The 13,719-nt window shown below is 52.3% G+C and overlaps 1 protein-coding gene across 4 annotated transcripts in view; it reads left to right on the top strand.

The window, feature by feature from the left end:
- Positions 1 to 13,502, top strand: part of SPI1 (Spi-1 proto-oncogene) — a 15,516-nt gene extending 2,014 nt beyond the window's left edge. For 2 of the 4 annotated variants that reach the window (XM_040495188.1, XM_040495190.1), the window contains exons 2-5: positions 1,059 to 1,158; positions 11,156 to 11,343; positions 12,184 to 12,346; positions 12,770 to 13,502. In XM_040495188.1, coding sequence (XP_040351122.1) covers positions 1,059 to 1,158; positions 11,156 to 11,343; positions 12,184 to 12,346; positions 12,770 to 13,089 — 771 coding nt within the window. In that variant the 3' untranslated portion in view covers positions 13,090 to 13,502. The remainder of the gene's footprint in view (positions 1 to 1,058; positions 1,159 to 11,155; positions 11,344 to 12,183; positions 12,347 to 12,769) is intronic. The other 2 variants (XM_040495189.1, XM_040495191.1) reach the window with 1 other exon arrangement.
- The last annotated feature ends 217 nt before the right edge of the window (positions 13,503 to 13,719 follow it).

The following is a 13,719-nucleotide window of genomic DNA, read 5'->3' on the forward strand; positions in this document are numbered from 1 at the left end:
TGGAGGAGGGGGAGAGGGGGAGAGGGAGGAGTGGGGAGTGGAGGGGGAGGAGGAAGAGGGGGAGGGGTAGAGAGAGGGAAAGGGAGGAGTGAGGGTGGAGGGGGAGGAGGGGGAGGAGTAGAGAGGAGGACAGGGAGGAGTGAGGGGCTAGAGCGGGAGGAAGGGGAGAGGAGGACAGGGAGGGGTGGGGGGAGCAATGAGGGGTCAGGGGAGGGAGGGGAGGGGAGGAAGGGAATATCCCAGTGGGTGTGTCAGAAGGAGGACGGAGGAGGGAGAGGGAGAGGACCAAGGCTCTAGCTGGCCCATGGCCCCCGAGCCTGCCTGGAGAGCACTACACAATCCATGAGTGTGAACGGCCACTGGTCATCATGAGGGTGCCTGGGCCCGGGCGTGGGCTGTGGAGACTGGCCGGAAGACAAGCATGTGTGCTCTGGGGGTGGGTGTGTAAGTGGAGGGTGCGCGGCCATGATGGTGTGGGTATGAGCCTGTGTTTAAGGTCCTTGAAGGCAAGTGTGAGGATACGTGCGGTAATTCAAGTGACTGCGTGTGCCTACAGGGTGAGTGCACAACAGTGCGTGTGAGTGTGACCACAAGTGTGTGTGAATGTGAGTGACCTGTAGAATTAGGGCAAGGGTGAGCGTGGGTAGACTGTGGGTGTGAGTTCACACGTGGGAGTGTGCGTGTCACGGGAGCGTCTGTACATTTGGAGGTGTGGATGTGAGAGTCCCTGTGTGAGATGGGGACCTGGGGTGCAGATGTCCGTGTGGAGTGTGGCTGTGCAGGGGAGGGGGTGCAGGGAGGCCATGCTCTCCTCTCAGCCTTGGTCCTCCTTTGACCTCTGACCTTGGGGGGTCCCTGTCAGCCCCTTTCTGCAGGAGCCGAGGGTCTTACTCTCCTGTCCCCACTGCGGCCTCTCCCAGGTCAGGCAGAGAGAGGGCTGTAGGCCTGATGCGGTCCCTTCAGTGTGAGAGGGTGGTGTGGCCCCAACATACCGGGGGCTGCCAACCTGACTGCGGTTTTCTCGCCAACATCCGAGTCCTGACTGCCTCTTCTCTCAGCAGCCATCGGAAGACCTGGTTCCCTATGACACGGACCTGTACCAACGCCAGACGCACGAATACTACCCCTATCTCAGCAGTGATGGAGAAAGCCACAGCGGTGAGTACAGGGCCTTCCCCCGCCCCCGCGTCCCCAGCAGGGCCTGGACCCTGAGGGAGAAGGGAAGGCTTCTTTGGGATCCTGAGAATTGGATTAAACTAGCTTTCAAAGGACATGAGCTTCCTACTCTAAACCCCCACGCCCCACACCCCAGCCTGCATTTATTGAGCATCTGTGGTGTGCCAGGGCGCGAGGGTAGCTTCGTCCACGTTTATCGTCTGGTCCAGTCCTTGTGGCCTTTCACAAATGAGGAAACGGAGGCTCGGGGAGCTAAGTGACCTGTACAGGGTCACGCAGCCGGTGGGTGGAACCCAGTCTGTCTGCTCCAGGTCCAGGGCTTTCTCCTCTCCCCCTCCCCCCAGGCCCCTTCATCCTCTCCGTTGTCCTCACCCCCTTGCCCCGAACTCCACGTGGGGCGGCTCTGCTCCCTGCTGTGTCCTTAACTTCCATTGACATTCGGGGCTGGAGAATGTCTTTGTTGCGGGAGCCTGCCCTGTACGTTGTAGGCTGTCGAGCAGCATCCCTGGCTTCTACCCACTAGATGCCAGAAACACCACCAGTCACAACAACCAAAAATGTCTCCACACGTTGCCAAATGTCCCCTGGGGGGCAGAATCACCCCTGTTTGAGAACTGCTCACTAAGGGAAAGGCTCTGAGGTCCCCCTCATTCAGCAGGGGCTGGAGCCCCAGTTTGCTGGGGTGGGAGTGACGACAGAGTGTGGGCCAAGGGTCCTTTTGTCCCAGTCTCGCTGCCCATCCCCCAGCCCAGCCTCGACCCTGGAGCAAATTCAGGGTAGATGGGGACAGGCATTAGGTGGCTGGCACCTGGACAGGGCACTGTGAGAGGACACCCAAAGGGGATCTCGGTGTCTCTATGGGGCCCCTGAGCCCAAGTGAGAAGGCCTAGTTAGCAGGTCTTCATTGGGGGATTCTCTAGGATTCTGAAACCGGGGCAGGCCAGGCACTGGGGTGTCCGCAGCCCCAGAGGGAGAGGCAGGTCGGGTGCCACAGCACAGAGGAAGGTTTCACACTGCCAGGCCACACCTGGGGGCCATGTCCTGGAAGTAGGTGGTAGATATGCCTCCAGCCCTCATGGGGGAACACACAGACTTCTTTCAGAATCCCAGGGCTAGGAAGGTTGTAAAGCATCCTTTTTTGTCATCCTTTAAAGCTCATTTATGATTCTGCAAGCAAAACGATCTCTTTGTGGAAAAGCCAGGCAATTTAGAGAGAAAGTCTCCCTCACCCACCCCCTCCTCCCATCTCCCCCAGCCAGGATCAAGGGTGGGTCTCTGTGACCTAGAGACCAGCACTGGTGACCCCTGCCCCTAGCAGTTCAGGACCCGAGAAGGTCCCTCTGGCCTTGAGGACTGGCTCCCCCTGGTGGCTCCAGGCAGCAGGACGGCCAGGTCTCAGCAAACTCAGCGCGGCCTGGGACAGCTTCCAACATTAGGGACATTTTCCCCTCTGGCCTAACCTCCACTCAGTTTCACTGGGTTTGGGGTCATTTCCTTTGGGCCCGCTGCAGCCTCAGTGTCCCCTCTTGTAATATGAGGGTGTGTGCACGCATCTAGAAACCAGCTAGACCAGGGGCTGGGGCTGATGAAGTGAGCACTTTAGAGAAAAAGTGCTTGTGCTTTCCTGGCTCGGTGCCCAGGCAGGTCCCTTATATCAGGGCCGGGCTCTAGGAATGACTCTTGATTAGATGCCCAAGCACCCTGTTTTGGTCATGCCCTGATTACTTCGGAGACTCCTCTGGTGTCCACAGGTGTCCTGGCCCCCACTCCCCACCCTACACCCTACTCCCTCCCCCCCCCCACACACCCCCTGCCCCATCATCGCCCATCTGGGCATCTCTGCTGATCTGTGCACCTGTTCTGTCCTTTCCTAATGAAGACCCAAGAGTAGAGACACCCCACATTCTTCACTAGTTCCTGCATGTCCTCTGGGTCTACATTTTTAGGTGGTTGAACTTATTAAAAAAGCACTGGGGTTGGACCTGGGTCTGATCCCGGTTCCATCACTTACCAGTGTGTGTGACCTTAGAGCAAGTGACTTAACCTCTGGGAGCCCCTGTTCCCTCATATATGGAAGTGAGAGCATGGAAACACTGACCCCGCAGAGGTGTAATGATTCACTGAGTTAATGCACAAAAGTTGCGAGGGGCTGAGCACAGGGCCCAGCGAGCTTTCGGGTCAGAGTATGTTAGCTTTACTCCTTCCCCCAGTTGGGGGAGAGGAAGCAGCTGGGAGAGTGGGAGACACACAGAAGGCTCTGTGACAGATCCACTGCGTCATTTTCAACTGACCTAGGTGACAGCCAACCAACCAGCCACCCACCCCTTCCACCACTCGCCCTTGCGGCCACCCACTCATCCTCCCAACACTTACCATCTTTCCTCAGGCCCACTCATCCCCCATTTTTCCATCTACCAAATAGCTTCTGATTGCATGCCATGGGCCAGACACCATTCTAGCCACTGGAGTTTCTGTGATAAGCAAGCCACACAAAGCCACTGCTCTCACAGAACTTACATTCCAGTGAGGGAAAAGGCGGCAGTCAACTAAGCAGACAGGCAATAAGCAGTCTTCTAAAAAGCAAAGTAACATAAGGCAGAGTGCCTGTGTTAGGGGCTACTTTCGTTCGGGTGGTCAAGGAAGGCCTCTGAGGAGGGCAGTTGAGGTGAAATCTGAGTAAAGAGAGGGAACACGCACGCAAAGGTAGAGAGAACTGCAAATGCAATGTAGCATTGACCTTGAGAGAGGGCCTGGGTGGCCGGGGCACTCAGGGCGTAGTGGAGACCAAGGGAAGCCAGAGGGACCTGCGGAGGACAGATCACACAGTGCCTGAAGGCCATGGCAGGAGTTTGGGTGTTATCCTACAAACAATGGGAATGGGAAGCCATTGGAGGGTTTTGAGCAGGGGAATGACATGATCTGAATTGTGTGCGTGTGTGTGTGTGTGTGTGTGTGTGTGGTGAAAATCTAAATAAATTTTAAACCTTTAATTTTTGATTATTAAAATAATCAACAACAGCTTTATCAAGGAAAATATTTCCCTCTTCCCAGCTTCCCTCCCCACTGATGGCACCTTAGTCAATCCTTGTAGACATTTTATTCCACATTTATGTTCTTGTACATCTGTCAGTGCAGACATACACATATGCACATTCTGCTCACCCAACAATGGAATCGTAGCCTCATGCTATTCTGTAAGCTGCTGCTTTTTACTAAAGCTTATCATCGGCACTTCTTCATGACATATGTGGCCCGGCGGGGATGGATGAAAGCTAGTTGTCCAGTCTTTCTATCACAGCACTAAGTAAATGTACACACGAAGATTTGAAATAGAGACTTAGTACGTTATTCGTTTATTCACTCATAAGCATTTAATGGGTTCCTTCTATACGCTGGGTGGAGATGAGTCTGGCTTGAATTTTTCATCTTGTCCTATGAAAGATGAGACTTTGGCTCTGTAGTCATTCAGAGCATACACACACTCACCCACACTTCACACATACCCAAATGATTATACAGTAACTTTGTTCCATTTTATTGATGTAATTGATGCACAATGCTGTGCGGGCTTAAGGCATACTGCATAATGAGCTGACGTATGTAGATATTGTGAAATATCCCTCACCTCATATAGATACAAAAGAGTTTTTCTCCTTGTAATGAGAACTTTTAGGATCTATTCTCATAGCAACTTTCAAATACAGTAAAACCTTGGACTGCGAGTAACTTGTTCTGCCAGTGTTCCACAAAGCGAGAAAATATTTCTAATACATTTTAACTTGATATACAAGCGATGTCTTGCAATACGAGTCATACGTGACACTGAATGTCACATGATCTTGAAATTCACTTTGATATACAAGTGCTTTGGATTACAAGCATGTTTCTGGAATGAATTATGCTCGCTAACCAAGGTTTTACTGTCTACCATACAGCATTGCTAGCTGTGGTCACCATTGCGACCCAGTACTCATAACCAGAAGGTTTTTTTTTTTTTTAAGTTTTATTTATTTAAGTAATCTCTACACCCAGTGTGGGAATCAAACTCAGAACCCCGAGATCAAGTATCACATGCTCTTCCAATAGAGCTAGCCAGGTGCCTCTTATACGTAGAAGTTTGTACCTTTTGACCACATTCCTCCAATTCCCATGACCCTGACCCTGGCCCTCTAGCAACCGCAAATCTGATCTCCTTGTCTATAAGTTTGGGGTTTTGTTTTTTGGTTTAGATTCCACATATAAGTGAGATCATACAGTATTTGTCTTTCTTTGTACAGTAACTCTTGTTAAATCAGTATCTGAATTTTCCAGGAGTATGACCGTGTGAAGATTACTCACAGCTGAGCCATATGGTGTTCTTTGACTACCTGTACTTGCTCATCCTTGAAAAAGAGAATGAGGGGCAGGCTAGCAAGGAGATAGTGCCCTCATTCTGGAGCCAGGCTACTGGGATTCACACCCCATCTCCCCGTTACTATCTGGGGTGATCGTGGGCAAGACATTTCACCTCTCTAGGTCTCAACTTCTTCATAATGATACCTACTTCATAGGATTGCTGTAGGGATTGAATGAGTCACTGTATGTAAAATCCTTAGAACAGTGCCTGGCACATAGCGAGTGCTATGTAACATGGATAGGAGTTGTTATTCTTTCCTCCCCCCCCCCCCACAATGTTTATTTGTTTATTTATTTTAAGAGAGAAAGAGAGAGAGGCAGAGAGATAGAAGGGAGAGAATCCCAAGCAGTGTCAGCACAGAGCCCGACGCGGGGCTTGAACTCACGAAGCGTGAGATCATGACCTAAGCCGAAATCTGGAGTCAGATGCTTAACTGACCGAGCCCTCCAGGTGCCGCAAGAGTTGTTATTCTTCTGACAACAGTCTCCTAAGAGACGGTGTGTGGGAGGTACATTTTGTTGTTTGCTTTTTTCTCATATCTTTATGATTAACAGGGTATAGAAATCTAGGCTGAAAATCCTGTTTCCCTTAGAATTTGAAAGCATTTCTCTATCTTCTGGTCACTAGAGTTTTTCTTTTGAAGTTGGATGCCTTTTTATGTCCTCTGTTTTGAATGTAAACTAATTTGTTTTTGTTTGTTTTTCTGCTTGTTTACTTTAGTTCTGTCTCTCTGCAAGTTTTCAGTGCCTTCTTCTCCTAACACTTACTAGTTCCACTGAATAAGCTTTTTATTTTATTTTATTTTTTCAACGTTTTTATTTATTTATTTTTGGGACAGAGAGAGACAGAGCATGAACGGGGGAGGGGCAGAGAGAGAGGGAGACACAGAATCGGAAACAGGCTCCAGGCTCTGAGCCATCAGCCCAGAGCCCGATGCGGGGCTCGAACTCACGGACCGCGAGATCGTGACCAGGCTGAAGTCGGACGCTTAACCGACTGCGCCACCCAGGCGCCCTCTTCAGGATAGATTTTGAAGGCAGGGCTCATCAGGTTTACTATTTATTATTATTTTTAATTGTGGTAAAATATACATGATGTAAAATGGTAGTTCTATTTTTCATTCTTGAGGACCTCCATACTGTTTTCCACAGTGGCTGTACCATGCTAAATTCCCACCAACAGTGTAGAAGGGTTCCGATTTCTCCACATCCTCATCAACACTGGTTAGTTTCTGGGTTTTTTTGTTTTGTTTTGTTTTGTTTTGTTTTGTTTTGTTTTGATAACAGCCATCGCAATGGATGTGATAGCATTTGCTCTTTGCAATGGGGTTGGTGAAGGAACCAGAGTTCCAACGTATGACTCCTTCCCTCCATCTTTCCATCTTTCCATCCTTTTGTACCACGCACCGTCCACCCATCCACCGATGTGTTCTCACACCCATCTAATCTTCCACTCGTTCAGCTTTCCAATCGTCCTTCCCTTTACCTGTCAAACCCTCCATCCAGCTCTCGTGGACCTATCCATCTAATAAATATATACAAAGCATCTTTTGTACACCAGGCACATTGCTAGGTGCTATGGAATCAAGAAAACACAAGTCCTACCAGATTTATTATTTTAACAGGGGGAATAACGAAAACTTTAATAATTAGGATACAAAGTAGAGAGTGACAAGTATGGTGAAGCCTGGAGCTCTCCACTCTCGGGGCTTCCGGTTCCCTTAATCTGAACAATGTGCGGGAAGGCTGGGCTTCAGGACCCTTTGTCCAGTGGTCTGTGATTTCCTAAGAAGGTTTTTGTTTGTTTGTTTTGTTTTATTTTGTTTTTGTCAGCCCTTGTCTTAATTCCTTATCTTCCTTCTCTGTCTTGATTTTACTTCTGCTCCCCTGGGGAGAACCCTGGGCTTAAGGCTGGGATTCCTGCTCTGAGGAGATAAAGTCAACTGAATGACACTTAAGGCTTTAATTTTGAGTATGTGTGTTGTTTTGAATATGACTTTATTTTTGTCCTGGTGACATACAGGTATTAGGAGCACCAAATATACCAAGGAAGAATAGAGATGGGTGGGTAAGACTTTGGTCCCAGGTAATGAGAGGTCAAGATGAATGGAGTCGCTGCTGGCAGGTTAGATGACGGATGGATGAATGAAGGGAATGATTGATGATGAATGGATAGCAACTGATGGGTGCATGATGGATAGGTGGATGACAGACACTGATGGGTGGATGGGTGAATATGGATGAATGAATGCATGATGGATGGGTGGAAGATGGATGGTGAATGATGGGTGAGGGGTGGATAAGGGTAGACAGGTGCATAAGAGCAGTCGATAAAGTCGGTGCCACCATCGGTCTTAATTAAAGCTTTAATTAACAGTCTTGTTCCTCAGAAGTTGTATGGTATAGTTCAGGCCCTGGAGGCAGACACAGGTGGGTTTGGATCATGACTTTACCAATGGCTGTCTGTGGACAAGGGACTTAATCTGAGTCATTGTTTCCTCATGTGCAAAAGAAAGATCATACTATAGTGGCCACCTTGTCAGAGTTGGGGTGAGGATTCATGAGAAAATGTGGATTAAGTACTTAGCATAGTGCCCAGTACCTAAAAATACATGTTAAAAGCTAACTCTTATGGATCATTTGATCGAATATTTATGGAGGCCTACTATGTGCTGGGTGGCCTAATAGGCTATAAAAAGGAGGGTCCAGAACTAACTCCAGATATGCAAATGGAATTATATTCTTTTGAGGTGCAGTGTTGTGCTAAGGAGGCATGGTGCAGGATGACCCGGGGAACCCATTGAAGGGACAAATAGGGATAAAGCAATGCGTTCGTGAAGTCATCTATAAATGAGGTCCAAAGAGCCCAAGAGTGCTGACTTTCGCACTATGAAGACTTCCTTGTATTGTGTCCCTTCAGAGGCCCCCATACTCAGAACGTTTCTGTCTACCAGACAGCGTTTATTACATAATTGCCTGAACACCCAAATCAAGGGTAAAGGCGAGGTTTCCGTTGGGCCTTTTGAAACTGATTGTAGCTCAAGAGTCCCATTTGCAGCTTTCAGAGGACCCTGGGGCAGGGTTCCAGAGTGTCAGTGAGTGCAAGAACCTCCTTAGGGCCCGTTAGATTCCAGTTCCCAGCGCTTCTGATTCACTGGATCTCCAAGGAGGGGCCCAAGCCCCCCAGAGCGACTCTGGTGAAGGTGTACTGAGACCTCCATGGGAAATGCCGGCCTCAGGCTGGGATTCCAAGAATGAGCTCATGGGTCTCATGCGAAGCTACAGCAGAGGTGGGGAGCAGGAGGGAAAGAGCAGTGGGGGCCCCTCACTCCACACCTGGAGGGTTGCAGGCATGCGGGGTCCCCTGAACCCTGGAACTGTAGTGGGCTTGAGGGTGGAGGTCGGTGGGCAGGATAAAGCATTGTGCCAAGATCTGGACAGTTCAGCCCAGGGTGGGGGAGGTGAAAATGGGAGGGGCCAGAGTGGGGCCGGAGGGCTGATCTGTCTCTAGAGAGGAGCCTGGATTGGCTCACCAAATCCCAGAGCCCCCAAAACAGCCCATCTCTAAAGCACAGAGCCAACTGTCCCGGGCAAGGGGAGAGCTTCTGGGTCCTGTTTACTCGCTGCAAGATGAAAATACAAATTAAGTGTTTTGTTTTCCCTTTAGGTTTAGATAATTTTGTGGAGGAGAGTCAGGGAGAGTTCTCAGGAGGCTAGAATTCATTCATTTATTCATTCATTCACTCATTCAGGAAATGTTCGTTGAGTGCCTGCTGTGTCCAGGCACTGGGAATAAGGTGAGGACGAAACCAGTCACTGTCCTCATGGTACAATGCTGAGGGCCCAGCTTTGGCCTCTGGGAGACACTGACAGCCAGGCTCACCAAAACTATTTCTCTGGACCACTGAGATGGCAGGGAACAGGAGGAAGAAGAGGAAAGAAATAAATATATATGAAAGTATCTGCCACTTGCTCAAGTGCTAATCCGGGTTCTTTAGAATAAACACATTAATTGTATTAGTAACAGGTAATGTTTATTGGATCTAATTTTGTGCCGGGTTCTATTCTAAGCACCTTGAAGGCGTTTGTTCATTTAACCCTCACAACAAGACTATGAGATGCGTGTAATCATTAGCCCCATCTTACAGATGAGGAAACTGAGGCTTGCAGAAGTGGAATGACCCACCCAATAGCACACGACAGAAAATGGCAGAGGCAGGATTTGAACCCAGCTCTGTCTGGCTCCCAGATCGTGTACTTTCTCTCTTCTGTGCCATGTAGCCTTGTAGAGGTGGGAGTGTGGGCTGCCTGGATTGTGGGTTCACTACCCAGTCGGGTCCCTACTTTTAGATTGGGGAATTGGAGGATCAGGGAGATAAAATAGCTTGTCTGGGGTCACACAGGAATGCCACCACAGAGCAAGATTAGAAAGCAAGTCTTCTGATAACCAGTCGAAAGCCAAAAAAACACATATTTTTGGGATGTGTGAGTAAATATGTGCTTATATGCGAGAAAAAAAGGACGAAGATAGACACACACACACACACACACACATACACACACACACACGGGGCTGGTGGTGGTCCCCATGTAGGGCTGTGCACTTGTCCCCGAGATGCTACTCCGGCCCACCATCTTGTATACTCCCTCTTGGGTCACATTAGAAAATCCCTCTTGTCGCTTTATCACATCTTCTTTTGGACCCCAGACTGTACCCAGAAACTCCACAGACATGTGGCAGGTTTTTGGTTTTTTTCCTGGAAAAGATGCCCAGAGAAACCATGTCCTAGTCCCAAGCCAGGGCTCCCGATGGCATGTGGCTGTTCCCCAAACTCAAATCCACCCCACCACAGACTCTGAAAGCACCTATGGGGGAGTTTCCAGGAGAGCCCTTTGTCCTGGTAACCTCACTGGAAGACAGACGCAGCTGTCCAAGGGCATGGCTTTGAAGGGGCAGCACCGTGGGCCTGGGCAAGTTCTGGTGTGTGAGGAATGTCAGCCTTGTGACTTTGTCATCACACCTGGGCCATGTGACAAGACCGTGTGCGTGTGACTATGGGCTCAGGAACCACCGGTTTTCGCAGGAGCTGGGAGGGAGGGAATCAGCATCCCCTGAGGGCCTGCTCTGGGGCTGGGAGTTTTTACACATGTGAACTCATTTGTATCCTCCCAGTAACTTTTATCCCCATTTTACAAGTGAGTCAACTGAGGCCGAAGAGGTCCGTGCATGTGCCTGAGGTCACACAGAAAGTGAATGGCAGAGCCAGGACCCGTGTCCTCGTGACCGCCTGGACACGGGACAAAAGGGTTGCCGGGAATGCCGGCTTTGGCTCAGGCCTGCCATCGACGGGGCCTCTGACTGCGGGCATGTTATGCGGCCTTGCCACACCTCGGTGTCCTCATCTGTAAAATGGGGATGGTAAATAGCGAGGTGGGGGCGGGGGCGAACGAATGTCAACCCGGAGCCCGGCCCGGCCGGTGCCAATAGCCCCCTGTGGCCTGACATCGCTATTTTCTCCACTGTGGTCACCTTTTCCCGCCCCGCGCCCTGGGCTCACTGCACGCCGTCTGGCCGTCCCTGCAGACCATTACTGGGACTTTCACCCGCACCACGTGCACAGCGAGTTCGAGAGCTTCACCGAGAACCACTTCACAGAGCTGCAGAGCGTGCAGCCCCCCCAGCTGCAGCAGCTCTACCGCCACATGGAGCTGGAGCAGATGCACGTGCTCGACACCCCCATGGCACCGACCCACGCGGGCATCGGCCACCAGGTGCGTGCGGCCTCGGCTCCCGTGGGACCCGGCCTGTGGTGAGGCCGGCGCTTCACAGGAAGCTGACACAGGCTCTTACTCAACTCGGCTTCCTGCCCCACAGCGCCAACGGCGGCCGGAGCCCCAACGGCTGCCTCCTGACCCTCTGACTGACCTCGTGACCCCACACCCTTATCTCCTCTGGCTCCGCGATGGACAGAGCCCCGATAATTCCCACCCTCCAGTGAGCTGCCTGACCTCAACGGCCCTCCTGATCCCCACTGTGATCCCCATCCACCGGCCCCTCGTGGATCCGAGTTGCTGGACACTGACCTCCACTGGCCTCCACTGACCCCCTTCATTGACCCTCCTCAGCCCCACGGACGCCCCCATCCCGATCAGTGACCTCCGTTAACCTCTACCACCCCTAGCTGACCTCTGGTGGCCCTTCTCTCACTGTTCACCCACTTATTAAATCCCGGTCGCTCCCACACCCGACCATCCCATTGGCCCCTCTTCACTGCCACCTCTGATCCCAAGAATGCCAGGCCACCTTTGTGCATATGAAGAAAGGGTGCCCTTTCCCCTGGCCACGAGGCTCTGAACTGGGAGCCCAGGGAGGGCCTGATTCCAGCAGCCCCTGGTCCCCCACAACCCACTCCCCGTGTGTAGTTGACCCTGCCTGACCCCTGTAACCCGACTGACCTCCAACTTCCCCAGCCTTCTCGCAAACCTTTCTGCCCCTTGCTGGCCTGCCCCCCTCTTTACTCCCACTTCTCTTGCTCAGATGGCCCCTCCTCAGCAGCTCTGAGCTGTGAACCGGCCCTCACTGACCTCAACCCACTTTCCCTGCCTTTCCAGGTCTCCTACCTACCCCGGATGTGCCTCCCATACCCCTCCTTGTCCCCGGCACAGCCTAGCTCGGATGAGGAGGAGGGCGAGAGGCAGAGCCCCCCGCTGGAGGTGTCTGACGGGGAGGCCGATGGCCTGGAGCCAGGGCCTGGCCTCCTGCATGGGGAAACAGGTAGGGCGGCCCCGCTGTCCGGCCCAGCCCTGACCCTGGCCGTAGACGTGCCCCATGCACCCCAGCCAAGGGCACAGCAGTCACACCACAGAGCTGAGTGTGGTGTCCATATCTGTGAACGTGTCAACGTTTGCTAAAGTGCGCACTGCATCTGAGACCATCTGTACCTCTCCGTGTGTCGATGAGAGTGCATCTGTGACCGAGCCCGGGAGGGTGTATGTGTGTCTGAACCTCTCCGGGCTGCGTGTGAACGGGTGCGAGCGGGTGTGAGTGCCAGGCGTGGGGTGAGGGAGCCCACTCCTCGGTAGACCACCCCCCACCACCAGTCCCTCCCCAGTGACCAGCCACCCCCAGGGGGACCCACATCAGGGGGAGGTGAGGGCGAGTGCCCGTGTTAGGGCACTGACCACCTCCCGCCCACAGGCAGCAAAAAGAAGATCCGCCTGTACCAGTTCCTGCTCGACCTGCTCCGCAGCGGGGACATGAAGGACAGCATCTGGTGGGTGGACAAGGACAAGGGCACCTTCCAGTTCTCGTCCAAGCACAAGGAGGCGCTGGCACACCGCTGGGGCATCCAGAAGGGAAACCGCAAGAAAATGACCTACCAGAAGATGGCCCGCGCCCTGCGCAACTATGGCAAGACGGGTGAGGTCAAGAAGGTCAAGAAAAAGCTCACCTACCAGTTCAGCGGGGAGGTGCTGGGCCGCGGGAGCCTGGCCGAGCGGCGCCACCCGCCCCACTGAGCCCAGGCCCACAGAACCCGCTGGGCCCGCCAGGCCTCCCCGCTGGCCATAGCATTAACCCCTCGCCCGGCCCGGACACAGGGAGGCAAGCTCCCAGGGGCCAGGGGCAGGACTGTGGCGGGCCGGGCCTTGACTCACCCGTCCACTCCCTCCTCCCAGCCCGCTACCCACGGCCTCTCCTCACCTCCCACCAGGACTCCAGCCCCAGCTCCAGGGGGCCACCTGGGCGTCTGACCGCAGCCAAGGGTCAGCCTTGCTTAGTACAACCTGGGGTGCTTCCTTGGGAGTTCAAAGTCATCAGATTTGTATAAATTGAACCCTCCTTCTTAAGCGTCTCTCCCTTCCCACACCTCTCCCTCGTTAGCTTCCTCAAGGAACAGTTATTAAAGTTATTCTCAGTGAGTCCTCTCGTAGCACAGAGTCTCCTTTATGATTTTTTGGTGCATCTTGTCTGGGTGACCCCGTCTGATCTCTCTTTTTCTCATACGTCCTTTGGGCATTTACTGCCAGTGCTGGGTAGGGACATCAGGACAAATGACACATAGCGCCTGGCAAGGGGTCAGAGCTGGTGAAACGACAGGTCCTTGGTTGTTATCAGGGGAATAAATCATTAAAAAGTCCTCCGCACCT

The sequence above is a fragment of the Herpailurus yagouaroundi genome, unplaced genomic scaffold, assembly GCF_014898765.1.
Source record: "Herpailurus yagouaroundi ecotype Mexico unplaced genomic scaffold, PumYag 187, whole genome shotgun sequence".
In the NCBI taxonomy this organism is placed as follows: Eukaryota; Metazoa; Chordata; class Mammalia; order Carnivora; family Felidae; genus Herpailurus; species Herpailurus yagouaroundi.